We start from the raw sequence: 25,446 nt of genomic DNA, 5'->3' as shown, positions 1-25,446 counted from the left end.
TTAGTTGAATAATGTTACTAAACACTTATCACAACTTTTGGAACCAAGGTTTCACTTTTCAAATAATTTTCCAACACTTTTCCCACTCACATGTGATGATGACCAAATCTGCCAATTTCAGTCTGATCACCACTTTGAGCCCCTGCAATTCAATTTTCCCAAACCATTCTTTGCTAACTCCTTGCACCATTTCAAAGTCAACATCAAGGTGAACAACTTTGATGAAGACCACCCTGCCAAATTCATCTTTGATCACTAGCTATGCTCACCCAAAGTGGCAACTTTATAATGAGTTCAACAATCTTCACTTAACCATTTTGGGCCATTTTTGAAATCCAATTTTTCCACCACCACCTCCATTCATCTCTGGTCAATTACAACTTATCTCAACACTCACATTTCAAAAACTTTCACCTTTTGAATTATTTCAAATTTGGAGAATTTTGCAATTTGCAAAATATGGCACTATTTGACACTATTGGAAATAGTGTTCTATACACACCAAACCTACACTACACTACCCCAAATGGTTCCCCTGCCCCCTTTCACCCTGAATGGCAACATTGAAACCCTAGGGAGAGAGAGAGAACAAGCAAGACATGGCCATGCCGGCCCATGCCGGCCATGTTCTTCTCCCCCTCTCTCCATTGCTTCTCTACACTGGCCCTGGTGCCCACACTCGCCACCGCACACTCCTACCTCACCCTAGCCAAGCCACGGTCGAGCTCGACGCCAACCATCGCCGGAGATCGCGCGCCGAGATCAGCCCTGGATGCCGCTCGCGTCGCGCATGGACGCCACTGGCCACGCGCCGCGCAGCCACTCCGCACTCGCCCTGGACCCCCTGTGCACACGTTGAGCACCGCAGTGACACCGCGACGCTCCCAGACACGCGCCCAGCCCAGACCCGTGACCGCCGGCGCCGGAGACGACGACTTGCTCCCGTACGCGCCGCGGCCGTCGTGGAAGCAATGCGACCCAACCAAGCCTCCCCCGACCAAGCTGTCGCTGCCGTTAGACTCGCCTGGACCCGTAGAGCATCGCCATGACCACGCCTAGCTCGACCAGCCGCCGGAGAAGCCGCGCCATGGTCGACCTTGCCACTGCCCCGCACCCCTTGCTCAATCCTATAAATAGAGCGTTCCCTGGAAGCAACTGAGCACACCACCTCACTCCCCACCCTTCACCACCTCGCCTAGCACCGTTAGCCACCTCGATCGTCGCCGGAGCAAGGCCAATCGCAAGCTCGGAGCCGCGGAAGCCCTGGAGAAATCGCCATTGATCCAGGCCACATCGAGCTCCGCCACTGCTACCAGCTGCTTCGCCGTCGTCTACACCTTCCCCGAGCACACTGCCATCCCTCGCTGGAGCCACGGTGAGCTCTCCGACCCCCTACCCTCGCCGCCAACCTCCCTGCCTCTCGCCGGAGAAGACGACGCACCAGCGCCGTCCGATCCCGATCTAATCCTACGTCCCACAATAAAACATACCGTTTCGGGTTTAAAAAGAGGCTGACAGGCGGACCCCACCCTGTCAGGCAGCCCACGCGGGCACAGACGCGTGGTGGGCTGGCCTTGGGCCTGTTTAAACCATTTCGGCCCGTTAGCTTTTCCCGCCGGCCTGTTTAATTCAAATTCGTTTTAAACATTTTCCAAACATTTTCAATACTGCCCAAACTTTGAAATTAAATAGTTTCCAATTGGCTAAACCAAATTTAGTGAATTTGATATTGTTGGAAAGCCACTGAAATTCTCTATCCAATGCCACTGGCCTCAGGGTCAAATTCTTGGTAGAATTAATGTGACAAAAATAACAAGCCAGGGACTTTTCCCTATTCAAATAATTCTTAAAAATCAACCAAAATAGATATTAAGTTAATTCCAACTCTAATAGCTCACATTTGACTTACACTAATTGTTTATGCAATAAAATGGTGTGGTCACTTTGCATGATCATGCCATGGTTTAATGAATGGATATTTTGACTAGTTTAACTAGTTGATATTATCCAAAACTATTAAAGTTAAATTGTGTGAAGTCTTACACTTCATTTAAACTTGTCTCACATGAATTCATGGGATGTTTGGACCCCTGGTTCCAAACTCTCTTATATGAATTTCTTGAGATTTAAATCAAATATAGTGTTATTTAAATGGCATGAGGTGTTCCACCTCATTTAAATCATTCTCCCAAATGATGATGATGATGAACATTTGATCTAGGTCAAGATGAGTTCATCCATGATTGTTGGAGAAATTAAATCTTAAGAAGATTTCAATGAGAGGAAATTATTTCTCAAGAACCCTATGGAAACTATCATTTACATATAGAATACAAATCCTATTTAAATCCCACAACCCATGCACCCTAGTTTATTTATGTGTGTGCATAGAGTAGTTTGTGTGTTTATTTGTGATGTGTGGAATAGCCATTGAATTAGTGAGTAATTATACTCGTATTCAAATTTAGACGGTAGCACCGGAGAGTACGCCGAAGAAGAAGGTTGCTACCAGGAGGAGGAAGAGGAACAGTTTGAAAACTACCAAGGCAAGCTAAATTACTATGCAAGCTTTTATTCTTGCCAAGTGCAAAGCCCCTTGGGGCATGGCACCATGTTTCTTATCTTTTCTTATGTGAACCCATCCCAAGTTTTTACTTGTTTTCTAAACGATTTACTTTTATAGTTAACTTTGGTCGAAGTACAAGTTGGGTACTAGAGTAGTGAGTTAGTCTCTTCCAAGCAAGGCAAGATAGCACCCCTCATGAATTAGAGCTAGTGCTAATAAACTAAATTTGACTACTCTAGATGGGAACAACAGGTTTTTGAAAGGATTTTGAAACCTTGGAATGAAGATGCATTCCATTGAAGGATTTTTGAAGGTGAATATGACCAAGAGAAGATGGTGATTTTTGATAAAACTTGATGTTGGTTTGAATGCGATACCTTTCCAATTCTCAAGTACCCCCACAATACCTGATTATGGGTAGGGCTTAACTGGAAGTTTATGCGTCTTAGTATGGGTTCCCTCTAAACAAGCGTCATCGGGGTTATGCCGAAAGCTGCCTCTACCACAAAAGAAACGATGCGATATGATGCGAAATGAGGTGAATGTCCGGCCCAAGCCCTGTGCAGTTCCCAGGTTGACAGTTGGTCTTCACTGGGAGGCCAAGCTCATGGGGAGAGGTGCTCATACTAGGATTCGTAAGTGAAAGGTTATGGTTGATGATCCGCGTACTGTGTTACGATTATTCGGGGAAATCCCGACGGATGAAATCAAATGTTGTGGCACAAGTGTGCAACCTCTGCAGAGTGTAAACCTATTCGAATAGCCGCGTCCACGGTTACGGACGGTTGGAAAGGCCATACAGTTTCCGATGTCATATTTTTGAAAATGATGTTGAAAGGTGATGGTGAATTGACTTGTGGTGAATTGAATTGAAATCACCACTTGAATGGTGGGAATGACACTAATGTTCCCCCTTAGGTTAGTTAGCACTTGAATAAGTTTTTCTCAAAACTTTGTGAACCAAAACTAGCTTTATGCAAATAAACTAGAGCTTAGCAAACCCTACTAGAATGTCTAGCACTTTTTCTTGACTTAGTTTGCGAGTACTCAACGTACTCACGGCTTTGTCCCTGGCTATTCAAATGGCCAGAGTATGAAGATGAACCAGGAGATGACCAGCAGGACGCCTACGACAACTAAGCGCCTTCCGACGTCAAGCGTTGGCCTGTGGACTAGAGAGTCCTTGTATCTTACGCTTCCGCTATGTTGAACTGTGAACTTGTGTTTGTTCGTTGATCAATAGATCAACTATTCGTGTAATTTGGATCATGTGATTCCAATTTGTAAGACTTATGGTTTGTAATGAATGATGACTGTGATACTTAACTATTATGCCTCGCAACAACAATATTCCTGGGATTGCGATGTATGACATAATAGGCATTCGGACTTAAAAATCCGGGTGTTGACAGGCACTCTTTCCAATTTTTCAATAGCTCGTCTATTTGCTCGCCGCTTCTCGTACGTGGCCGTCTTCGGGGTTCGTCTTGACCATCGAACAGATCCTTGCGTTTCCTCCATGGGTCATCCTTGCGAAGCCACCTTCGATGTCCCATGAACACCGTTTTCGAGGACCCAGGATCTCTATCTAGCTGGCGGTACGTTGTGTTGTCCATGCACCTGACGCATGCATTGAATCCGTGGACCACCTGCCCCGCGACATATCCGTAACCGAGAAAGTCGTGCACCGTCGTGAGCAGTGCGGCTCTCATAGGGAAATATTCTTCCGCGGCGGCGTCCCACGTATTGGCAGGCGTGTCCCATAGCGTGGCTACCTCCTCTTTCAGAAGCCCCATATACAGATTGATGTCGTTCCCTGGTTGTTTTGGCCCTTCAATTAGCATACTCATTTGAATGTACTTCCTCTTCGTGCACAACCAGGGGGAGGTTGTACATCCACACAAACACGGGCCAGGTGCGATGCGTGCTGCTCTAGCTGCCAAACGGATTGACTCCATCGGTGCTCGCGCCCAGCCTTATGTTCCTAGGATCGTCCCCAAATTATGGGTACTCAAGGTTCAACGCATTCCACTGGCTAGCGTCCGAAGGGTGTCTCAACATCTTGTCCTTTTTCTTTTTGTCTGGCTCATCTGCGTCATCTTCTCCCTTCCTCATCTCCACGTGCCAGCGCATTAGCTTTGCTTGCTTAGGATCCGCGAAATACCGCTGCAGACGAGGAGTGATCGGAAAGTACCACACCACCTTCCGAGGAGCTTTCTTCCCCTTCTTGTACCGACTGACGCCGCACTCCGGACATATGGTAGACTTCGCGTGCTCGTTCCGATAAATGATGCAATCGTTCAAGCACACATGGTATTTCACATGCGGTAAATCCAGAGGACACACGATTTTCTTGGCCTCCTCGATACTAGTCGGACACGTGTTACCTTTGGGAAGACGTTCGTGCCAGAATGACATGTTGTCGTTGAGGGATGTGTCGGTCATTTTGTGCTTTACCTTCATCTCCAGAGCCATGAGCGTTACTTTCAGGCGGGTATCCTCCGGCCTGCATCCTTCATACAATGGAGTAACCGCGTCTACCTCCAGTTGATCCATCTTGGCTTTCTCTCGGGCTGCAGCTCTTGCGTTACTCGTCTGCTTGAGAAGCAGCTCTTGAAGATAAGGGTCCTGCACCCAGTCCATCGACGATGGTCCATCGTCTTCATCTTCATGATCGTCATGATGACCTCCATCTTGATCTTCCTCATCATCAGGTCCAGGATCTCCTACATTGTGATCATGATCATCTCCGCGATCTTCTACATCCTGATCATGTCCGGGATCTTCTGCATCCTGATCATGTCCGGGATCTTCTACATGGTGCTCACCTCCTTCCTTATTTCTTGTTGAAATCCCATGGACAAATTCATAATCATCTTCGTTGCCTTCCCACCGATAGCCATCCATGAAACCACGCATGAGAAGGTGGTCCCGCACCATATCGGCTTTAGGGTCCATAAGGCTCGTCAGCTTGCATCTTAGACACGGACATCTTATCTCCTTTTGGTTATTTTTAATCATCTCGGCCGTCGCGGCTTTCAAAAACCTAGCCACAACGCCTTCGCTCATGCGGACCATGGTCGCCTGCGGGTATAGAGAAAATGGATATCTTAGTATACCAAAAGAAAATTTTGGCATGACCTTCCCTAAAAATAGGACATATGTATATGCGTAGTATGCCCATTATTCACCGAAACGGAAATGAATCAACGTTTCGGCAAAATATTGGCAACTCCATCGCATTTATAATCCCTGCAAACAAATACATATGCAACACATGTGTGGAGGCTTCGCATATACAACACATGCATGTGGAGGCTTCGCATACAACACACATATGTGCGTGACGCTTCGCGCATGCACAACACATGCGGAGCTTTCGCATAACATATTTGCACACACACGTGTGCAAGATGATCGTAACCGGTGACACACAAAGCATAAAACCAACAAAGTTACCGATACGGCGAGACCGAGAGTGTTGGATGAGGAAAAAAGTTGAGATTGAGTAGGTATTGAGCTATAGAAAGTTTCACCCTTACTTACCTACCAAGAAAATTAAGTTTACCACTTAATTTGGGTGAATGAAGAGGTCAAAATGAGGTGGGGAGGAGGAGCAACACGACCAGATCCAGATTTGGTGGGAGGTGGTGGTGGAAGAGTGTTTGGGGAAAGTGGGTGGCACATGTGAGTGGAGGGGGAAAAGCAGGAAATGGTCCCAGGTTAGCAGTGGCGCACCACGTAGCCGTGCGCCACTGCTAGGGTGACATAGCAATGGCGCACTGCTTCGTGGTGCGCCACTGCTCACCTGGTACCTGCAACCCACGCCCCTGCCCAACTTAGCAGTGGCGCACCATGTTGGTGGTGCGCCATAGCTAGTAGTGGCGCACCAAGGTAGTGCGCCATTGCTAAAGCCCTCATCTCTAAAGGAGCCCTGGCCACCTACTAGCAGTGGCGCACCTCTACGCCATGCGCCATAGGTAAGCAAAGTAGCAGTAGCGCACCTAGGAGACGTGCGCCACTATTAGGTTGGGGTAGGAGCTGGCCTCCTGCCGGGAATTAGTAATGGCGCACCACAGACAAGGTGCGCCACTACTACATTTGTAACAGTGGCCCACCGTTTTGTGGTGCGCCACTGCTAAGTAGTAGTGGTGCACGGCCATCATGGTGCGCCACTGAAGTCAACATTACGGCTAGGCCTTTTCCTAGTAGTGGTATCAGGAGTGCCCACCTCAGTGGCAAGACACGGACCACGCGCTTCATAGGTAAACTTATCGAATCATGCGATGGAAGCTTGTTGATTGAAGCAATAGAATCTAACTTCTTGATTCTTGCAGGCTTGATAGGCAGCGGCAGAGGAAGATCACAAATTGGTCTGTCCATCATAGAGGCCACATCACAGCGTTCCAACACTGTTTGGAAGCGATACAGAATGCTGGCCATGTGGAGATTGTCCCTCACGACTTGGCCGCTTTCAACAACTATCTCCAATGGTTTCATCAAAGCACGCGTATCGAGTTAGTGAACCCCGCTTATGATGATGACATCTTGGACGACCCCATCGAGTTCGATGAGGTTGCGCAAAGCCAGCACGACATGACTGCTCGCAAAGGGAGATCGACTTCTATTGCTTCCGAGCTGAACTTCGTGGTAATGTATTCTCTCATTAGCTAGCACATCATCTATATTGGCATGTGCTCGCTCAAATTGTGTATAATATGTTTGTCACAGCGGTCCGAGATCCAAAAACAGCTGATTTGGGATCAGAGCCATAGAGATGAAAAGCCTATCGGACCGTTGCGGCATTTCATTAAGGTATGATCACCAACTTTAAATGTAAGCTATTATGTTCGAGTGGTTTGTAACCATGACTTCCATGACGCAGAACACTGCACGAAAGATGCGGCGGTTAGCCAACTTGCTAGGTTGTCGCGACGGCGAAATTGCTACATCCTCTTCTGAAGAGGCGGAGGTATGGACTATTTTGTTGCTGTCAAACATGTGCTTACTAATTTCAACTTTTCTAATCTCATGTGTTCATGTTTGTGAAGATTCCTGACGACACCATTCTGAGTCAAAGCATTAGTCGAGGCAAGAAGCAAGCCACACAATCTGCGTACCAGTTGAAGCCAAGGGGCAAGGCTCCAAACCGTTACACTACGTACAATTATGTCAACCGAGAAAAGAAGGTTGTGATTGAGGAGGATGAGGCGCCGCCGCGGAGATCATCTTTGAGGAGGATGAGGAACGATGAGCCGTTATCTTCAGAGGAGGAGGAGCAGCAGGAGCAACAAGAGCCACGGCAGCGGACGAAAAGGTTGGCCGTCCGGAAGCAGCCCGTGAGGAGAGGACATCGAGGAGGATACTAGGATTTGCTACGTGTTGTTGTGAACTTTATCTTCATAAGTTTCGTGTTGTGAACTCTATGTCATTTAGAACCATGTCTCTTGTTGCTACGTGTTATTTGAATCTATGTGCTACGATGTGAGCTATGATGTGTGCTATGTGTATGATGTGTGTAAGAAATTGCTATTGCAAATTGTTATTCTTGTGTTGAAAACTGTTTAAATAAGGCAAGAATTTTCCAGATTTTAACACAAGTCAACGTGTGACGTCCTTGTCCCCGGCGCCACATTGCACTGTGTGGCGCCATGGCATCGGCGCCACATATGTCAAATTATATGTCCAGACCATCCAGGGGCTCCGGAAGTTTAGTCCTTAGCCGTTTTGGCGAGGCTGTTTGTGTGGCGCCCGTCAGCGCCACATAAACAACCTCACCAAAACGGCTAAGTCCCAGGAGAATTGTCTTACAGTAGGTTCTGGGCAATTATAAGTGGACGTGTGACGCTGATGGGAGCGGCGCCACACATCCTGCCACGTCAGATCGGCGCACATCTTAGCGTTGAGGACGCCACGTCGGATGGGAGAGTGACGCCGCACGCACGGGCGCCACACAGTGAGATGTGGCTCCAACGTGGGGGACGCCACATAAAAGGGTTAGATGGGTGAAATAGTTTGGAAGTTCAGTGTGTGCTATAGTTTCAGAAAAGGATTATTTTTGTGTAAATCGGCTGCATTTCTCAGGTCCGGCGATGCAAAACTGATGCGCGTCCGCATGTGCATGCTTCTGTCAGCCGGGACTGATTCGTGCCCTAGACTACCGGCTCCGGGACAGATTCAAACGATATTTCAGTTGCAACCCAACACCATACTGTGGATTCATGGGTAGCTACAAGGGTTCCTGACCGCTTCCATGGTGTTTTTTCTTTTCTTTTGAGATGGCTTCCGTGGTGTTGGTGCCATCACAATAAATTCACACGTGGGCTTGTAACATTGTTGGACTGAAGAACGACTAACATGGGCTTTACGAGTTACTTGGGCCAGACCTGGACCGTCATCATGCCTAAGTTTTATTTCGCCAACGTCAGGATTCGACTCATCCGCTCCCACTTCTCTCTTTTATTTGGAGGCAAAGCAAAGGATTTGAATCCTTATGGATTCGGCCACTAAGGCAAAACAAGTTCTCGTACTTGTAGGCTTGTAGCCCACCACACTATGCATGGATTTAAATTATTTTTCGACTAGTATATTCTGTTTCTCTGCTGGGTGAAATTTTTAGTTGTATATATCCTCGTGCATAGGCAAGCAGCTGTACTACTGAAACACTGTTGGAATGGACAATTTCAATTGCAGTGATACCGTCAACGAACAACCTCAGTTCTTAAATACAGTATATATGAAGTTCATTTTTGAATACTACACTAATGATAAGAGGGGAAAATAATGTTGTACCACGGCAAGGCCTACGCGCAGCTATAGCAGCTAAATTGCCGTTATAGTCCGCGATTTGAGGGTTTTGACACCACTGCTAGCGCCCTGCGCATTTAGCGGCACGGTGCGCAAAAAGGGCGCTATAGCTGAAAATCCACTTTTAAACACAAGAGCATATGCTCCTGCTACACAGAAAAACTTTTTAAAATGTCAAAAAAATCTAAACAAAAATTTAGCGTGCATATGTCGATATTATATGTGTGCACGCCAAATTTCGTCTTTTTTGCATACGACACACGAAATGTCGGTTTTCCATAAAACGACTCTCTTAAGCACCTATGATCTCGAGATGTACATGTCAAAATTTTCAGAATTTTTTAACACCTTTTAACTCAACTTAAAAAACATTTCTAAAACCGAGAGCATATGCTCCCAAGGTGCCAAAACGCCTCGTCGCGCTATAGCCCAATAGTTAAAACTTCAACAACTAGACAAGGGAAAGTACCACTAACTTAGAGCATAAATGTTTCATACAACGTCATAGTTCTTACATGGCGATCTACTAGCATGTCATTGTGATTATACTACACTAAAAGTAATAAAAGAACTAGTTATCTAATCTCCTCCGCTGTCCTGAACACCAGTTCGTCATGGTTTCCATGGTGCTGGAGGCGGCGGGGGAGAAGGGAACATGGGCGGAACAGCAGAGAACATGGTGTTCCTGTCCACTCCATGGCCTTCACCCGATAATGCGACCAATGCAGCGACTAGACCAGCATTGCCAGCTAGGGTTGCTTCTGTGTAGTTGCGGTTCTTCCGGGCATCTTTGAAGCCGTCATGGCGATCAGGACCAGCCACCATGGCTCCATTAATGATATTAGGATTGGCATTCTTGCTGTCCCTCCAGTGCCACCCTCCTGTGCAGCCACGGTGACCACCTTTCTTCGGGATCGAGGCACCACGGTGATGAACATTCTTAGGGTAATGTTTTCCATACCCAACCACATAGCTCATCTTCAAATGATTTTTTCCCAAGATGTACTCAATCTGACAAAAACAAAAGTAGAAAATCATAACCAGCAGTCCAAAGTGCAGCCCACCATGGCAAGATATTCAGATATTCGAATGCTAGAAATGTACCTGAGTCCTTGCAAAACTGCGAAGAACCTCAATCGAGTAGAAATGGGGGCCACAATCCCACCCAGGGGTATCTGAAGCTTCAAGATAGTCACTGAACACAGACGCAAGGAATGCAGCATTGGCGACATACTGGAGAGGTTGTGGCATCCCGTGATTGAGCTGTATCAAACCACCTGTGGTGCAAATAAATTTAGCAAACTGCTCCATATAACCAATTAGTAGTAATGTGATTTAACAAGTTGATAGCTGATACCTTTTGTTCTATTGAAAGATTTGAAAACCGGAAGGTAAGAGCACATGATAATGCCTGTTTGATTGTGGAACGTCCTCAACATCTCTTCATAAGGATACCCAGGACTCAAGAAGAGCCTTAACCGGCTCAGAAGAACCTGGAACACATAAGTAAATCCACTCAATACCCAGGACTGAAGGACAGCCTTAACCAGCTCAGAAGAGAGTTTATCCTTATGGAATCCTACTGTATAGCTAATGGACAGTGGTTTGTTTGGATTGTCACATGGCTCAGAGCCTCAATCAAGTAGATTGGGAAAACAAATCATGTCAGACAGTAAATAATACTCCGTACTAGTATTCATTATTTACTTGCAAGCATATGCATCCGAGTCTGCCAATAACTAAGTGAAGTTCTACTAGTTAATCCAAAACGTTGGGTACATGTGGAAGTCTTTTTTCATTATGGCTGTCCTTTTCAAGGATAAGAATTTCGAAATACAGAAGAAGAAGACATGACTAGGGTACCAACAGAACTCTTATTATATCCACCAAGCTGAAAAACTTCTGTTCTATAATCATAAATGCCCAGTAGTTGGCCACCACCAATAGATACTTAACATGTGGTAGGGCAAGTTGACTACATGCTAAATTACTACTGCAACAAAACAAGGTGAGGTATTATAAAGAAAATTGGTGATTCAGCCAACAGTACTAACGGTCAGCATGTAGATTATGGAATCTACTTGACTAGTAATATACAAATTAAAATGCCAGCACAGGTCAACATGGGGAATGTCTCTAGTATTAAATTAAACCAAGCTACATTGATTTTTACCTGTGCACCAGGGAGCTTATTGTTCCAGCTGAACACCCCATAGTTCGGACCACCTGAGAAAGCACCAGCCCTCTTTGCAAGCTTGGGATCTGTAACCCGCTGCAGGTATGATAAATTGCCTGTCGCGAGGTACATCCACGTGCCACCCCACACAGCTTCATCAAAGTAGTTAGTTGAATTGTAGAACTTTGCAGCATCTGATCCGCGTGGACTATAGCTCCCACTCCCACGTTTATTTCTATCGCTTGCGAATTTCCAGACGGTGGTAGCACCATGTAACAGCTTGTGCGAGTAAGCCCTATTATCCTTGAACACGATGGATGCTGCGGCCAATGCCGCGGCCATCTCTCCAGCAAGATCAGGGCAACTGTGGCATTCGGTGACTGGACGCGGGTAGTCAATTTCCTCTGGCCTCATCCAACAATACTGGTCATTGGGCTGAGTCGAGCCGGACGCCGTTGCAGCACTACCCACCTGCACCGTCAGTAAAATTCAATAATTCATATAAGCAGTGAACGAAGAGCAAGAATCACACCCACATTGTGTACTTATTTCTGTAGTTGCCTTTACCTGGGCGACCAAACGGTCAATGGTATCTGCGGTGGAGTTGAAGGTCTTCAATAAGTAATCGGCCCCCCACTTGATGGTGTCACGGACATGGCCAAGTTCCCCAGCAGCCTCGTACTTGGCGCTGTACTCAACGACGCTCCAGCTGAGGAGGGTCATGGAGAAGGCAGCTGGGAAGTTGAACTTCACGGCGTCACCACCGTCGTAGTACCCACCGGAGAGGTCTCGCCGGAATGACTGGTCAGAGCGTCCGTCCTTGAGGCACGAGTCGCCTCGCCATGGTACGTTGTTGTTCTTCGGTAGCTTTCCGGCTGCAGAAAGTTTGCAGAACAGACAGGTTTTCAGTTTTCTTCCGAATGGATCTGAATGCTGGGAGGGTTTCAGGCACGCAGCAGATAAAAGTGACGCATAAAAACTCGGCATCCTTGGGATGAAATCAGCATTTGAATCCAACGGGAAGAAACCCAAAATGACGAATTTACAGGCACGAAACCAGCAGAAGAACCAGATAGAAAATCTGATGTTATGCTTTTTGGCACAGGTCGAACGCGAAATAACCCCCAAATCAAAACCGAAATCGCCGCCGCCACAACATGAAAAAAATCTAATCTTCCCCGCAGATTAACGAACTGCAGAACATCATAGCAGAGTAGGGGGTGACTCTGGCTCACATTTCTGCGCATTGAAGAACATGAGCGCCTTGCGGAGCGCGACGGTGTACTGGTCCGGCGGCGGGGGCGGGGAGTGGTGCCTGGGGATGGCCTTGGCGATCCCGGCGGCGATCCCCGCGAGCGCGGCGGCGGCGAGGAGCACCCCGACGGTCCAGAGGAAGATCTTGCGGCTGACGAGGAGGCACCCGAGGTCGACGTACCTCTTCTTCTTGCGGCCCTGGTCGCCGGGCCCGGCCAGCAGCCAGCTCTGCTGCGTCTCGTCGAGCGTCCGGGAGAGCGCCGCCCGGTCCAGGTCCATGTTCCGGCTGCGGTCGTCGTCCGTGGCCGAGTCGTGGCATATCTCCAGCGGGCCGCCCCACGGGTCCCTCCCGTACATGCTCATCCCGCCGACCCACCTGATCCCGCGGAATCCCTAGCGATCCCGGCAATGGCACAGGCGCGCCGCCGCCGGCCCGCTGGTGGTTCTTGGAATGGGAGAGGGGGAGGATGAATGGGGGTTTTGGCGTGCGCAGCCGCGTGCCGGGACGAGCTGGGTGAATTGGGGAAGTGGGATTTAGTGTGGGGAGTGTCAGTGTGTATTAGGGATGGGGACGCGTCCTAGTACTTTGGCCGTTTGCTTAACCAAGTACTACTGTCGCTTGAGTTGAGTGTGGTGTGGTGGTGCGCGACAGCGATGTATGCTTACGAGGTAACCTTTTTCTTGTTTGACCCCGGTCGTGTGGTTTAGCGAGGGGAAACAGTTTTAATGTAATTGTTTCCTCCTCGGCAGTTTTTAGTGCTGGGCTCCTTGTCTTTGTTTATAGTGGGCGGTATCTCTGTCAGAGAGTTCTCTCCGTTTGTTTATCTTGGGTGATTTATTGGTCTGAGATAGATAAATCAATAAAAAATGTCACGACATTCTGTAGAGCCGTTGAATATGGGAGATTTTGCAATCAAGCTGCGCAATCTACGCAGCAATCACGTGAAATTTGTGGGTTTGCAATGGTACTGAAACTTTTCCGTGATTCAAGTGCTTCAAATTATTCGAGGGGAATGGCTTTGCTGTTTGGAGTTCAAACCACTCGTACTTGAGGCCACCTTGCTCCAGCTCCAGCCTCTGTCAGCGTGGAAGCTCCTGGATTTGGTTAAGTGGACTGAGTTGCACACAGCTGGTACGAACACCATGGAGACAGGCAATATACAACGCAACGGCGGCTTCTCGGTCGTTTTAAGGAAGAAACAGCACACAATCCAATTTTGCATACATAATCGTCCACAGGATAAGGAAGCGGGAGGGGTTATGAAAAGTGACTTTGGCACGTGAACACTAGTGCTCTGTTTTTCAAAAATATATTTCTAAAATTCCAAAATCTGAACTTAAATACGCACATACATAGGAATCTTTGGAATAGAAATTCCGGAGGAAAATATGACGTATTATGACCTATATAAAAAGACAAATTTCTAACGAGAACTATCACTATACATAGCCATAAATTTGTTTTTTCTGTAGCTCAAAATACAACACAATTTGTACCAAAACTTCGATTCAGGGCATGTGTATGTATTCATAAAATAAATTTTATAATTTTTTGAAACATGTCGCCCCTCACCCGTACACGTCTACGAGAGATGGGTTTGGAAGCCTATTGTTCCGTCCTTTTGTGCACACCGAAAGATGGGATGGGAAGATAATGGCGGCAGCACAATGTTTTAGAAGGAGGTAGTCGCATGCGTTGCTGTCTTGCGGCAAGGGTTTACGTCTCGGATTTTATTGTATCGGCTGGGTAGGTTGTGGGACGCAACCGACATACGAGCCATAGCTGCCCATTATGAAGAGAAAGTTCAAACGGTTGAGTAATTCGTCCGTTAATAACTCGTAAAATCTCATTTTATAAACCGCTTAAACTCTCCATGCAATGTGAGTTTAAACTTTAGTTTCACCGAGTACACGCATGCACATATAGTAGGGCATATAATTCTTTTAGAATTTTATATTGAACTGTAGGCCAAGATCCAATCTCCAAATTCCAACACTTTCGAGTTTGCCCTGCTTTCCAGCCGCTCGGTCGTTGCTTAATCCGGGATGCAATCGGTGTGCTGAGCTGTGGAGCAATCTTATCGCTGAAGTCATTGTGATCAATCGGTGCGTTTCTTTCTGCAATATCAACGGCTTATTTTTCCACCTTTCCTTTTGCAGCCCAAACAAAACATTATGCCGATTCAGTGTTCTACGCATATCCTTAACCTTAATCGTTGCTAGCTTGCTGGATATGTCGAAGCATCGCCTATTGCGTGCGGAACCACCGCCATAACCAATTCGGGCTTCGGTAGTGCGATCTACTCAAGAAAAAAAAAGGACACGTGACGATTTTACATAAACGGACTGGTTTTCACCAATTAATTAAAACATCTCCAGTCGCGTCTCCTAAAGCGTCCTCCAAATCAAAGCGTTGAATTAAGCGTTTGAGGGATGTGTTTTGTTCGTACCATGTTTGGGCGACGTCGCTCCCCAACCGTGTCCCCAAACGCCGCCCCCAATCAGAAATTCAAATAGTTTGCAATCAAAAGAGATCGTTCCCGTCGAATGGTCGCGATCAGAGTAGCGGCGATCAAAATACTGGACGCGTGATCATATTATAGACCGGTGGTGCATGCTAAATTAGAAGAAGGGGTTGTCCGGCGGCGTCGTATCCTGAGGCGACGATGGCCTGTCGATCACGATCCCGATCTGCCCCGGTGCTGTGCATGCTCCGTCTGCTCCGTCGCCGATGCAGAGGTAGAGGCCGACGTAGGTGTAGCAGTAGAAGACGTGTCTGCTGGATCTTGCTCCGCGGTTGCTGCCACTGCCTGGGCCACCGCGTCGGCCGCAGCCTTGGCTGCCGCCATTTTGGCTTCGATGTCGTTGAGGATCTGGCCTTTGAAGAAGTTGTGCGCCGCCCGCGTCTGGGGAGACATTCCCTCTGTCGGCGCTCTCAGCAGGGACATGTCGTCCCTGCTGTTGTGGGTATACTTTATGGGTATATCAACGGCGTGGCCTAGATCCGGCAAGCTCGGGTGGCCCATAGATGGTGATGTGGCCCATCGGGCGGCCCAGTTACTGTAGATCCTGAAGGATGAAGTCTAGCCCAGGAACAGGAAGCCGGATCCCAACCGACCTACGAAGGAGGCCGGATCCGTGAAGGCCCATGAAGTATCCGGATCCAGCACGGTTCTGAAGGAAGGCGGATCCTTGACGTACACGGCAAGATATTGTACCGTAGTTAGGCAACTTGTATTCCGGCTAGGACTCTCCGTGTAAACCCTAGATCCGTGCGCCTTTATAAGCCGGATCCCGGGAGTCCTAGAGGCACAACCACAACTCATTGTAACAACGCGAAAGCGCCCAGATAATTCCAGACAAGCAGCAGTAGGCCTTGCCATCGTGCGAGTGTTCCGAAGCTGGGTAAATCGCGTACCACCGTCCCGAGTGTTCTCCGCCCTATGGCCCCTACTTCTTCTCCCCTCCATGAGGATCCCTCCTCTGGGGTACCGTCGAATAGGCAACGACACCTGCGTTTCTTGAGGCCAACTTCTCCTCTTGCCTCTTGAGCAGCTCCGCCCACCTTTCGTCGGCCTTTTTGTTGCAGGAGAGAAAGGTCGAGGAGACGTCGGCGAGGCATTTCGTGATCGACGTCTGCGTCTTCTCAGACAACGCAGCGTCGGCCAAGGCGGCCTTGGCAGCCTTGTTGCCAGTAGGACGCCCTGCCGACGTTGCCAGCGGCGCGTCCAGATCAATGGCGTCCTTCCCCTTGGACAACGACCGGGTCCTGCCTCGCGCTGAGCCGCTTGCTCGTACGCCGGGAAGTAGAGGTTGTTGGGGTTGAAGCCGCCATGCGGCAGCGCATCCTGGTACTGGGGCGACAAGTTAGGCGTCACGCACCCGGGTGACATAGGCATCCCCAATTGGCCTGCCGAAGATAGTACCCGGGGTTTGCTAAAGGCCCACTACCCGAAGAATAAGAAGACTCGGAAGCCCAAAGATACTATTAAGGAAAGCTAGAGTTGTAATAGGAAGTGTTGTGTGTAATCTTGCGGGATGAGTTAGAAACCTTCCCGGACTCTGTAAACTTGTACAATACGAATCCCTCGGCTCCGCCTCATATATAAGGGGGAGTCGAGGGACGAGAAAGGCATCGAATCATTGTTGAGTAAACCCTAATTTCTATTTCGTCGAGTACTTTTCGGCTGAAACCTTCGAGATCTACTTGCCCTCTACATCCAACGAAACCCTAGTCTACTACTTGTAGGCATTGACAAGTTAATACCTTGTCAATTGGCGCCGTCTGTGGGGTTTAGAGGCGACAAGGAGCTGATCTCGATGGCACGTTCAGGATCATCGACTTCATCGGCAGCAAGCAACATCATGGACAGAGGTAAACAGATCGAAACTGGTCTCGTTGATTTTGTACCTCACCCGCCCTCCCGTTTGGATGCATATACATATCCGGAGGAGCCCATGGAGATGACGTTCGGGAGGTTCCACTTTCGCGTCGGGAAGGAAGGAACTTATCGTCTCGAAATTCCGACCTTCTCGAGGTTTTCCGTGGAACATACTGAATCTTCAAGCTCGGCATCATCAGTCGAGTCAGGCGACGAAGGAACATCTTCGCCACGCTTCGTCAGCACCAAGACAAGCGAAAAACTTGCCAGGATCTTCAGCGACATGTCTTTCGAGTCGTCTGCAGACTCCTATATAAGCAGCGATTCCGAAAGCGTCGGCAGCTTCGATTTTATCGACAAATCTATCACCATTGGAAAGGTCTTCACCAATCTCTATGATGGTGTCACCGAATCCAGCAAGGCGCAGAATTCAAAATATCATCAAATCTACGCCATTGGAGAAGCAAGTCATGATCAGGATGAAACGTCGGAGGCTTTCGATGATCTGGGAAATCCATACGTCGATCCCTCTGACTTAAGACGAGGATTAGGCAACAAATACGTCGGGCCTACACCACGTATGAGAGTTCAATTGCCACAAGCAGCTTGGGACAGAGCCGCAAGAGCTATGGATGGTTCAGAACCAATGGCGACAACCGCCACGGTTGAGGAACTGCAGGCATACCAATATAGACTCGCTCGAGCTGGAAGGGAATTGGAAAAACAGACAGCTGATCTGAACAGAAGAAAGGAGGCAGCTTCCGCGTCAAGCAGGCGAAGGGCAGACCTCAGTCGACATTCAGGAACTTCGGGAGATAGCCACAGAGAAGCTCGGAACAGGGCAAGGTCAAGGTTGCAAAACATACCTGAAGCAGAAAGAGAGAATCTAGTTCAAAACCTCGACATGTCCTTTATGTCGATAGACACGAGAGGAAACATCATTCCCAAAACACCGGAAGCTGGGTATATGGCGACACAAGCCTTTATCCTCGCATCTAGGCCACCTCCTGGAGATCCAAGGGAAGCATTGTATAACATGGCCATGGCAGGTGTTGGAGCCATGGGAACAGCGTTCGCATCGACGCCTCCTGAAGGATCAGCAAGGCAAAATAGTCCACGACCTGCGGTTGCAGCAGCAGCTCCCGAAAGAATAGGCGAAGCAAGGGACGCAGAAACTCAGGCAAGGGTAGACAGGGCACGACAACATAGAAGGGAACATCGACACTCCCCAGACATAGCCGAAGAGGATATGTGTGGGCTACCATGTTTTACTAGAAGGGTCCGAAAAACTCGGGTGCCCTCAAGGTTTAAGCTACCCGATAATTTCAAGAAATTCGACGGATTGCAGGATCCTGAGGATTGGCTGGTAGATTACCTCGAGACAGTGAAACTAATTGGCGGCACAAGGGCAACGGCAATGCAAAGCATTCAGGTGCACTTGAGTGGAGCCGCAAGATCTTGGATAAAGAAGCTTCCTGTAGGTTGCATCGATAGCTGGACCGATTTCGAGGACATATTCATCAAGAATTTCCGGTCTACTTGCAAAAAGCCTGCGACACTCGAGGAGTTGAGATCGTGTCGACAAAAACATGATGAATCAATGAGGAAGTACATCCAAAGGTGGAACATCATCAAAAACTCGGCAGAAAACATATCTGACGAGAGAGCCATAGATGCGTTTGTTGCAGGAGTCCGACGAGGAGATTTCGTGGAGGATCTGGGAAGAACTAACCCAAAAACAGTATCAGCATTAATGGAGATAGCAAACAAATGGGCAGATGGCGAAGATGCTGTACATAACAAGCGACACAGGTCACCAGAGGAGGACCGCAGTCGAAATTATCAGGGCAGGCGACGATTCTCTCGATTTTCGAGTTATGATCCACCTGGCCAAATTTCGGCTGGGTTTCGATCAGGCGCTGGAGGAAGCAATAGAGATAACTATCAACGAAGCAACGAGCAGCGAAGCGACAACAGAGATGATTCGCGAAATAACAGGCCAAACAATGGACCTAGGTTTCAGAGGCCCTTTGTGACCCCTGAGGATATGATGAACGGTCCATGCCAGATGCACTTCTTTGTCGACAACAATGGGGTAAGGCAGTCAGGACATCTACAGAAACATTGTCGGAATTTTCAAGCGATGATGAGGGTTGCCGCGCAAGCCCATGCTCAGGCAGCAAGTCGAAATCCCCAAGGACCTAGGAGTGAGATCCACCTACCACCTCCTCCCGCAATTACGGAAGAAAAGCGACACCAGCTCAGAATAGCGGCAGCACCAGCACCACCACCATATGTCGATCCCAACTCCCATGGAGCGGTCTCGATGATTCAGAAAGGTAGACCATCCAATAGAGCTCAGAAAGGAATTTCGCGGCAGGTGTTCATGGCAGAGAAGATGCCTCCACCAACAGTCGAGTATCTCAATTGGTCGGGACAAGATATTGGTTTCACAATTGCGGATCACCCGCAGCAAGTTCCTCGACCAGGGCAATCAACGCTTATTTTGCCAGCAGTGATCGCAGGATTCGATGTATCTCGAGTTTTCATCGACGGAGGAAGCAGTTTAAACCTTATGTATGCAGATACACTAAGGAAGATGAACATATCCTTGGCAAACCTCAAACCAACGGATACACGTTTTCATGTTATCACACCAGAGAAGCCAAGTTACCCATTGGGGAGGATCAATCTCGACGTTCAGTTCGGCACCCGAGAAAATTACAGGATTGAAAGGCTGGAGTTCGAAGTCGTGGATTTCCCATCACAGTATCACGCTCTGTTGGGGCGCCCAGCATACGCTAGGTTTATGGCAGTACCACATTACACATGCCTGTTGTGGAGGATGCCTGGACCTAAGGGGCCAATCACAATCAAAGGAAGTTTTGCGCTTGCCGATAAATGTGATAAGGATTTTCATCGGCTCTCAGAAACCTTCGGGATGCAAGCAGAATATATGGAGTCAAAGTTCACGACAGACTACGACGTATTACCAGATGTGGGGAGGCCTAGCAAGGAGTCAACCTTTAACACAACAAAGGATTCCAAGGAAGTACAGATTCACCCGACAGATCCAAAGAAAACGACGTCCATTGCAAATAACATGGACCTCGCATAGGAAAGCGCGCTCGTCGAGTTCCTCCATGAGCACTGGAAAATCTTCGCATGGTGTCCAGCCGACATGCCAGGAGTACCCAGGGAACTTGCCGAGCACCACCTACAATTGGATCCAATCGCGAAACCAATCAAACAACCTCTGCGGCGTTTTTCGGAACCAAACCGCAAGGCTATGCTGTCGGAAATTAACAGACTCAGAGAAGCAGGTTTCATCAAAGAAATACATATAGAGGCCACATGGGTAGCTAACCCAGTGTTAGTACCGAAGAAAAACACGAAAGTCCTTCGCATGTGCGTCGACTTCACGTGTCTCAACAAACATTGTCCAAAGGATCACTTTTCCCTCCCGAGGATCGATCAAATTATCGACTCCACGGCAGGATGCGAACGTCTTTCCTTCCTGGATGCTTATTCTGGTTATAACCAGATCAGATTGAAAGAAGATGACGAGGTGAAAACAGCGTTCATCACTCCCTACGGCATGTTCTGCTATCGAACAATGCCCTTCGGTTTGAAAAACGCGGGAGCAACATATCAGCGGATGATGCAGAAGTGCTTAGCAGCGCAGATCGGGAAAAATGTACAAGTATACATTGACGATGTCGTCATAACATCCAAAAAAGGCGACACGCTAATTGAGGATTTGAAGGAAACTTTCGACAACCTCGATAAGTTCTGCCTCAAGCTGAACCCGACAAAGTGCTCTTTTGGCGTCCCTGCAGGAGAACTTCTCGGGTTCTTAGTTTTAGCAAGAGGGATTGAAGCAAACCCCGAAAAAATACAGGCCATCGTAACGATGAGGAAGCCAACAAAGTTGAAAGAAGTACAACAGTTAACAGGACGAGTCGCAGCTTTAAGCAGATTCGTCGCCAGGTTAGGAGAAAAGGCGTTACCATTTTACGCCTTGATCAAGCAGGGGGACAAGTTCCAATGGAACGAAGAAGCGGACAGAGCCTTTGAGGACCTCAAGCGCAAAATTTCGACACCTCCAATCTTGGTGGCACCGAAAGAGAAGGAACCTCTGTTGTTATATATTGCAGCCACACCTCAGGTTGTAAGCACAGTACTTGTCGTTGAAAGAGAGGAAGAAGGAAAACTCCACGGAGTACAGAGGCCAATATACTTCGTCAGCGAAGTTTTATCGCCTTCGAAACAGAGATACCCTCAGTATCAAAAGTTAGCATATGGAGTGTTCACAACAGCAAGGAAATTGCGGCACTATTTTTCGGCACACCCGATCATAGTGGTCAATGAAGCTCCCTTGTCAAATATACTCAACAATCCAGAAGCTACGGGTCGTGTCTCCCTTTGGGGAATAGAACTTTCCCCTCGGGACATCACGTATGAAAAGAGGAAAGCAATAAAATCGAAGGTTCTACCAGACTTCATCGCAGAGTGGATGGAGCTGCAAAATACAGGACCACCAGATTTATCGAGAACTTGGACCATGAACTTCGACGGGTCCAAAAGATTGGAAGGAGCTGGCGCAGGCGTGATATTAATATCACCAGAAGGCGACAAGTTGAAGTACGTTCTGAGGATGATGTTCCCAAACGCGTCTAACAATGAGGCAGAATACGAAGCCCTCATACACGGGATGAAGATGGCGAAAGCTTGCGGTGCAACTCGACTAAAAATCTTTGGCGACTCGCAGTTGGTAGCTCAGCAAGTCATGAACCAATGCGACGCAGTCAACGACAGTATGATAGCATACAAGGAAGTCTACAACGAGCTCGAGAAGTTGTTCGATGGATGCGAAGTAAATCACATCAGCAGATTGAGCAATGACGAAGCCGACGTTCTCGCAAACATCGGGTCGCAATGCCTCGCAGTTCCGCCAGGTGTATTTTGGGAAGAAATAGCAGAGAGATCTACGAAGTCGACAAAACCAAAAAAGAAAGAGAAAAAACCCTCGGGGGCTACCAAAGAAGTACTAGAGGAAGAAGAAGAAGATCAGGACCTGGTCATGATGATACAGATACCATGGATGCAGACGTACATATCATACATCCTGAAGAAGGAAATACCCGATGATCCAGTTGAAGCAAGGCGAGTTATTAGACGATCAAAAGCTTTTACTGTGGTCAAAGGGGAGCTATACAAACGAAGTATTTCGGGAGTACTACAAAGGTGCGTCACACCCGAAGAAGGAAGGATGATCCTGAAAGATGTACACGAGGTAATTTGCGGTCACCACGCGAGCAGCCGAGCTATTGCTGCCAAAGTCTTTCGAGCTGGATTTTATTGGTTGACAGCAATAGAAGATGCAAAAGAGATAGTACGAACCTTTGATGCGTGCCAGAGGTTTGCCGCAAAACCTCACTCCCCGGCAGCAGAGCTGATGCCAATACCTTTGTCTTGGCCCTTTGCTCAATGGGGCCTCGATATGGTGGGTAAACTACACAAGTCTTGGCCAGGAGGAAAGGAGTATATGCTCGTAGCTGTCGACAAATTCACGAAGTGGATAGAAGCAAAGCCGATAAACTCACCATATGGAGCATCCGCCGTCAAATTCATAAAAAGTATCGTCTTCAGATTTGGGGTGCCTCATAGCATCGTCACAGACAATGGCAGTAACTTTACATCCCATGAATTCAAGGATTACTGCGAGGAAGTAGGTATCAAGCTACACTTTGCGTCAGTTGCGCACCCGCAAACCAATGGGCAAGTCGAGAAAGCCAATGGCATCATATGCAACGGCATCAAGAAACGCTTGGAAAAAGCTCGACACACCTGGCCAGAGGAGTTGCCCAGTGTGTTGTGGAGCATACGAACAACACCAAACACAGCGACATAAGAAACTCCGTTCTTCTTGGTCCATGGAGCGGAAGCAGTACTGCCAATTGAGATAGAACACGATTCTCCACGAGTCGTGGAATTTGACGAAGAGGTGTCGAGAAAAGCACTGGAGGATGACGTCGACGCACTTGACGAAGCCAGAGATGAAGTACTCTCTCGAGTAGCCAAATATCAACAGGACTTGAAAAATTACCATAGTCAACGTCTACGACCAAGATCCTTTCAGGTGGGAGACTTAGTTCTTCGGCTCACGCAAAAAAGTCATGAAAAGCTCGAGTCACCATGGCTTGGACCTTACATCGTCACAGAAGTAATCGGAGGAGGAGCATACAGGATAAAGGACAAGAAGACAGGGGTGGAGGAGCAAAACCCCTCGAACGTGGCGCACCTCAGGCGGTTCTACGCCTAGAGTCGAAATATAGTTCTTGTAAAAACACAATGTACTGAAACGCCCGCGAGCTTTCAGACGCACTCTTTTCCTTTTTCGGGGCACCGAGTGGGGCCGGGAAAGGTTTTTAATGAGGCGGGCTCGCGGTGCTGCAATATAGTAAAGATAGCGACAATATAGCTCTTTTTCATCAACACGCTCAACGCTCAGGCTCGACGATTCTCAATATAGTTCTTCGAAAAAAGATAGTCTCGCCTTGGTATTAAATACCTCGCGAGTCAATAAAAATACAAAATAGTACTCGACAAAACAGCTCGGGGGCTGGTACTCGCCAATACTACTTATTGAATAAATGCCTTGGTTCAAAACCTCGCAAAAAATACAGAAAATAGACATCGAAACATTCGGGGGCTAGACAAATACAGACATATGACGTTGTTTCACAATATAGTCACAGTCATGACTTACAAAGAAGAATTGTCTACCAAAGAAAAAATAGTTAGTCATGATTCAATATGTTATCAAGGGTAATTCTGCCTTCTTCGGGAGCAGCGCCAAGGAAGTCAGCATAATGACCGTCTGCAAAAAAGTCGGCATCCATCCGAAGAAGATCTTCAATCATTTCTTCGGCTACAGGCAAAACCTTCGTGTTAATTCTGTCGACACCAACTCTTCGACGCTTTACCTTCTCATGAACTTTTGCAACGACTTGGGTCAGGTCAAGCTTCAAATGGCAGATCTGAAGCATGATAAGGGCAAACCTGGCGCCAGCTACTAGTTGAGCTCTTACAAAACCATGGATCTTGTGTGGATCCTTAAATCTGCCCATCAGCTCAGGAAGAGTTTGTGGCTGAACGTTCCGAGGAAACATGGAGTTATAAACCATAGACAGGGTCCTGGTACAGAAGTCAAGGAAGTCACGAGTTTGAGAGGCGCGATCTTGAAATCTGACAATCTGTCGGGTCCTTTCCGGGGTAGCCCAGAACAGAGAACCATGGTCAAGGGAAAGGTTAACAAGGAGGTTCGTCCTAGTATTTACCCTCCCTTCTTCGGCAGCAGCATCAAGAAAGGAACCTATCAAGCAATGATGCAGAAGTTCTTAAGAGACGCAGCAAGAAGACAGAAGGTGTCGTGGTTCTACAAAAAAGATGCGATAAGCATACCCGACATATCCGCGCTGGCTTCATTCATTAACTCGAGCATAAAATTTTCTCGGGTAGTCGCCTTCTCAGCCTCAGAAGTGGCGACTTCCTTAGCAGCCATGGCCTCTTGAGCTTGCTGAAGCGCAATTTTTTCGGCTTCGGAAGCCCTGCGAGATTGTTCCATCATCACAAGTGTCTGCTTCTTCGCATACTGAAGTTGCTGTCGAAGTTCTTCCAATTCTTGCGGCAAGGAATCTTCGACAGGTTCAGTATTAGCAAGAACTTTTCTTGATCGAGAAGGAGAAGGCAAAACATCGGAAGGAGCAGAAGACGGAGTATAGTTATCAAATACCAACTGAAATTTAACAAAAAAAGTCGACATCAATCAACAAGCAAGATAGAGTTTCATTGATCTTTCAGAATATTTACAAGGCATTACAGTAGAAATAGCGGGATAAGTGTCGCCAATAGCTACTTTGGCGACATCATCAAAAGCAAAGAAAGAAAAAGAAGAGGCATTCAACTAGACCTCCGGCCTTGATGAGCTAGGAGTTGAAGCTGGCTTGATCCCGAGATAGGCCAGGACTTTCTTCGCGTTGGGCTTGGCTGCCTTGATCAACGAACGCCATTTCGTTTGTTCTATCTGCTCAGTGGCGCCAACTTTCATCCAGTCAACAGTTTGTTGGCTGTCCGCGACCAAGGCAACAGTGCTTTCGACAGCAACCTTCATGTTCTCCTGGCGCATCTTCAGTCCAAGATCTTCTGGTGGATTGAAGTCCTTGGCAAGAGCAAGGAAAGTTTTAGGCTCCTCTTTC

The 25,446-nt window shown here is 47.8% G+C and overlaps 1 protein-coding gene across 1 annotated transcript; it reads right to left on the bottom strand.

Moving 5' to 3' along the window:
- Nucleotides 1–9,825: 9,825 nt before the first annotated feature.
- LOC127295434 (endoglucanase 9) lies at nt 9,826–13,350 on the bottom strand. Its single transcript, XM_051325384.2, has 6 exons — nt 12,785–13,350; nt 12,117–12,424; nt 11,547–12,020; nt 10,731–10,866; nt 10,478–10,650; nt 9,826–10,384 (listed from the first exon to the last, which is right to left on the bottom strand). The coding sequence occupies exons 1-6, from the start codon at nt 13,164–13,166 to the stop codon at nt 9,986–9,988; spliced, it is 1,872 nt and encodes a 623-aa protein (XP_051181344.1). The 5' UTR covers nt 13,167–13,350; the 3' UTR covers nt 9,826–9,985.
- Between the last annotated feature and the right edge of the window lie 12,096 nt (nt 13,351–25,446).

This window comes from Lolium perenne, chromosome 4 (assembly GCF_019359855.2).
Source record: "Lolium perenne isolate Kyuss_39 chromosome 4, Kyuss_2.0, whole genome shotgun sequence".
Taxonomy (NCBI): Eukaryota; Viridiplantae; Streptophyta; class Magnoliopsida; order Poales; family Poaceae; genus Lolium; species Lolium perenne.
Note: the sequence above shows the minus strand (reverse complement) of the source record. Positions and strands in the feature narration are given on the sequence as shown.

What these genes read in the sequence shown, in the direction of transcription:
- LOC127295434 (XM_051325384.2), bottom strand. Translation starts at nt 13,166, where the DNA reads ATGAGCATGTACGGGAGGGACCCGTGGGGCGGCCCGCTGGAGATATGC. An exon ending in GTTCTTCAATGCGCAGAAAT is followed by an intron (nt 12,425 to 12,784) that starts GTGAGCCAGAGT and finishes AACTTTCTGCAG; the next exon opens with CCGGAAAGCTACCGAAGAAC. An exon ending in ATCTTTCAATAGAACAAAAG is followed by an intron (nt 10,651 to 10,730) that starts GTATCAGCTATC and finishes TTTGCACCACAG; the next exon opens with GTGGTTTGATACAGCTCAAT.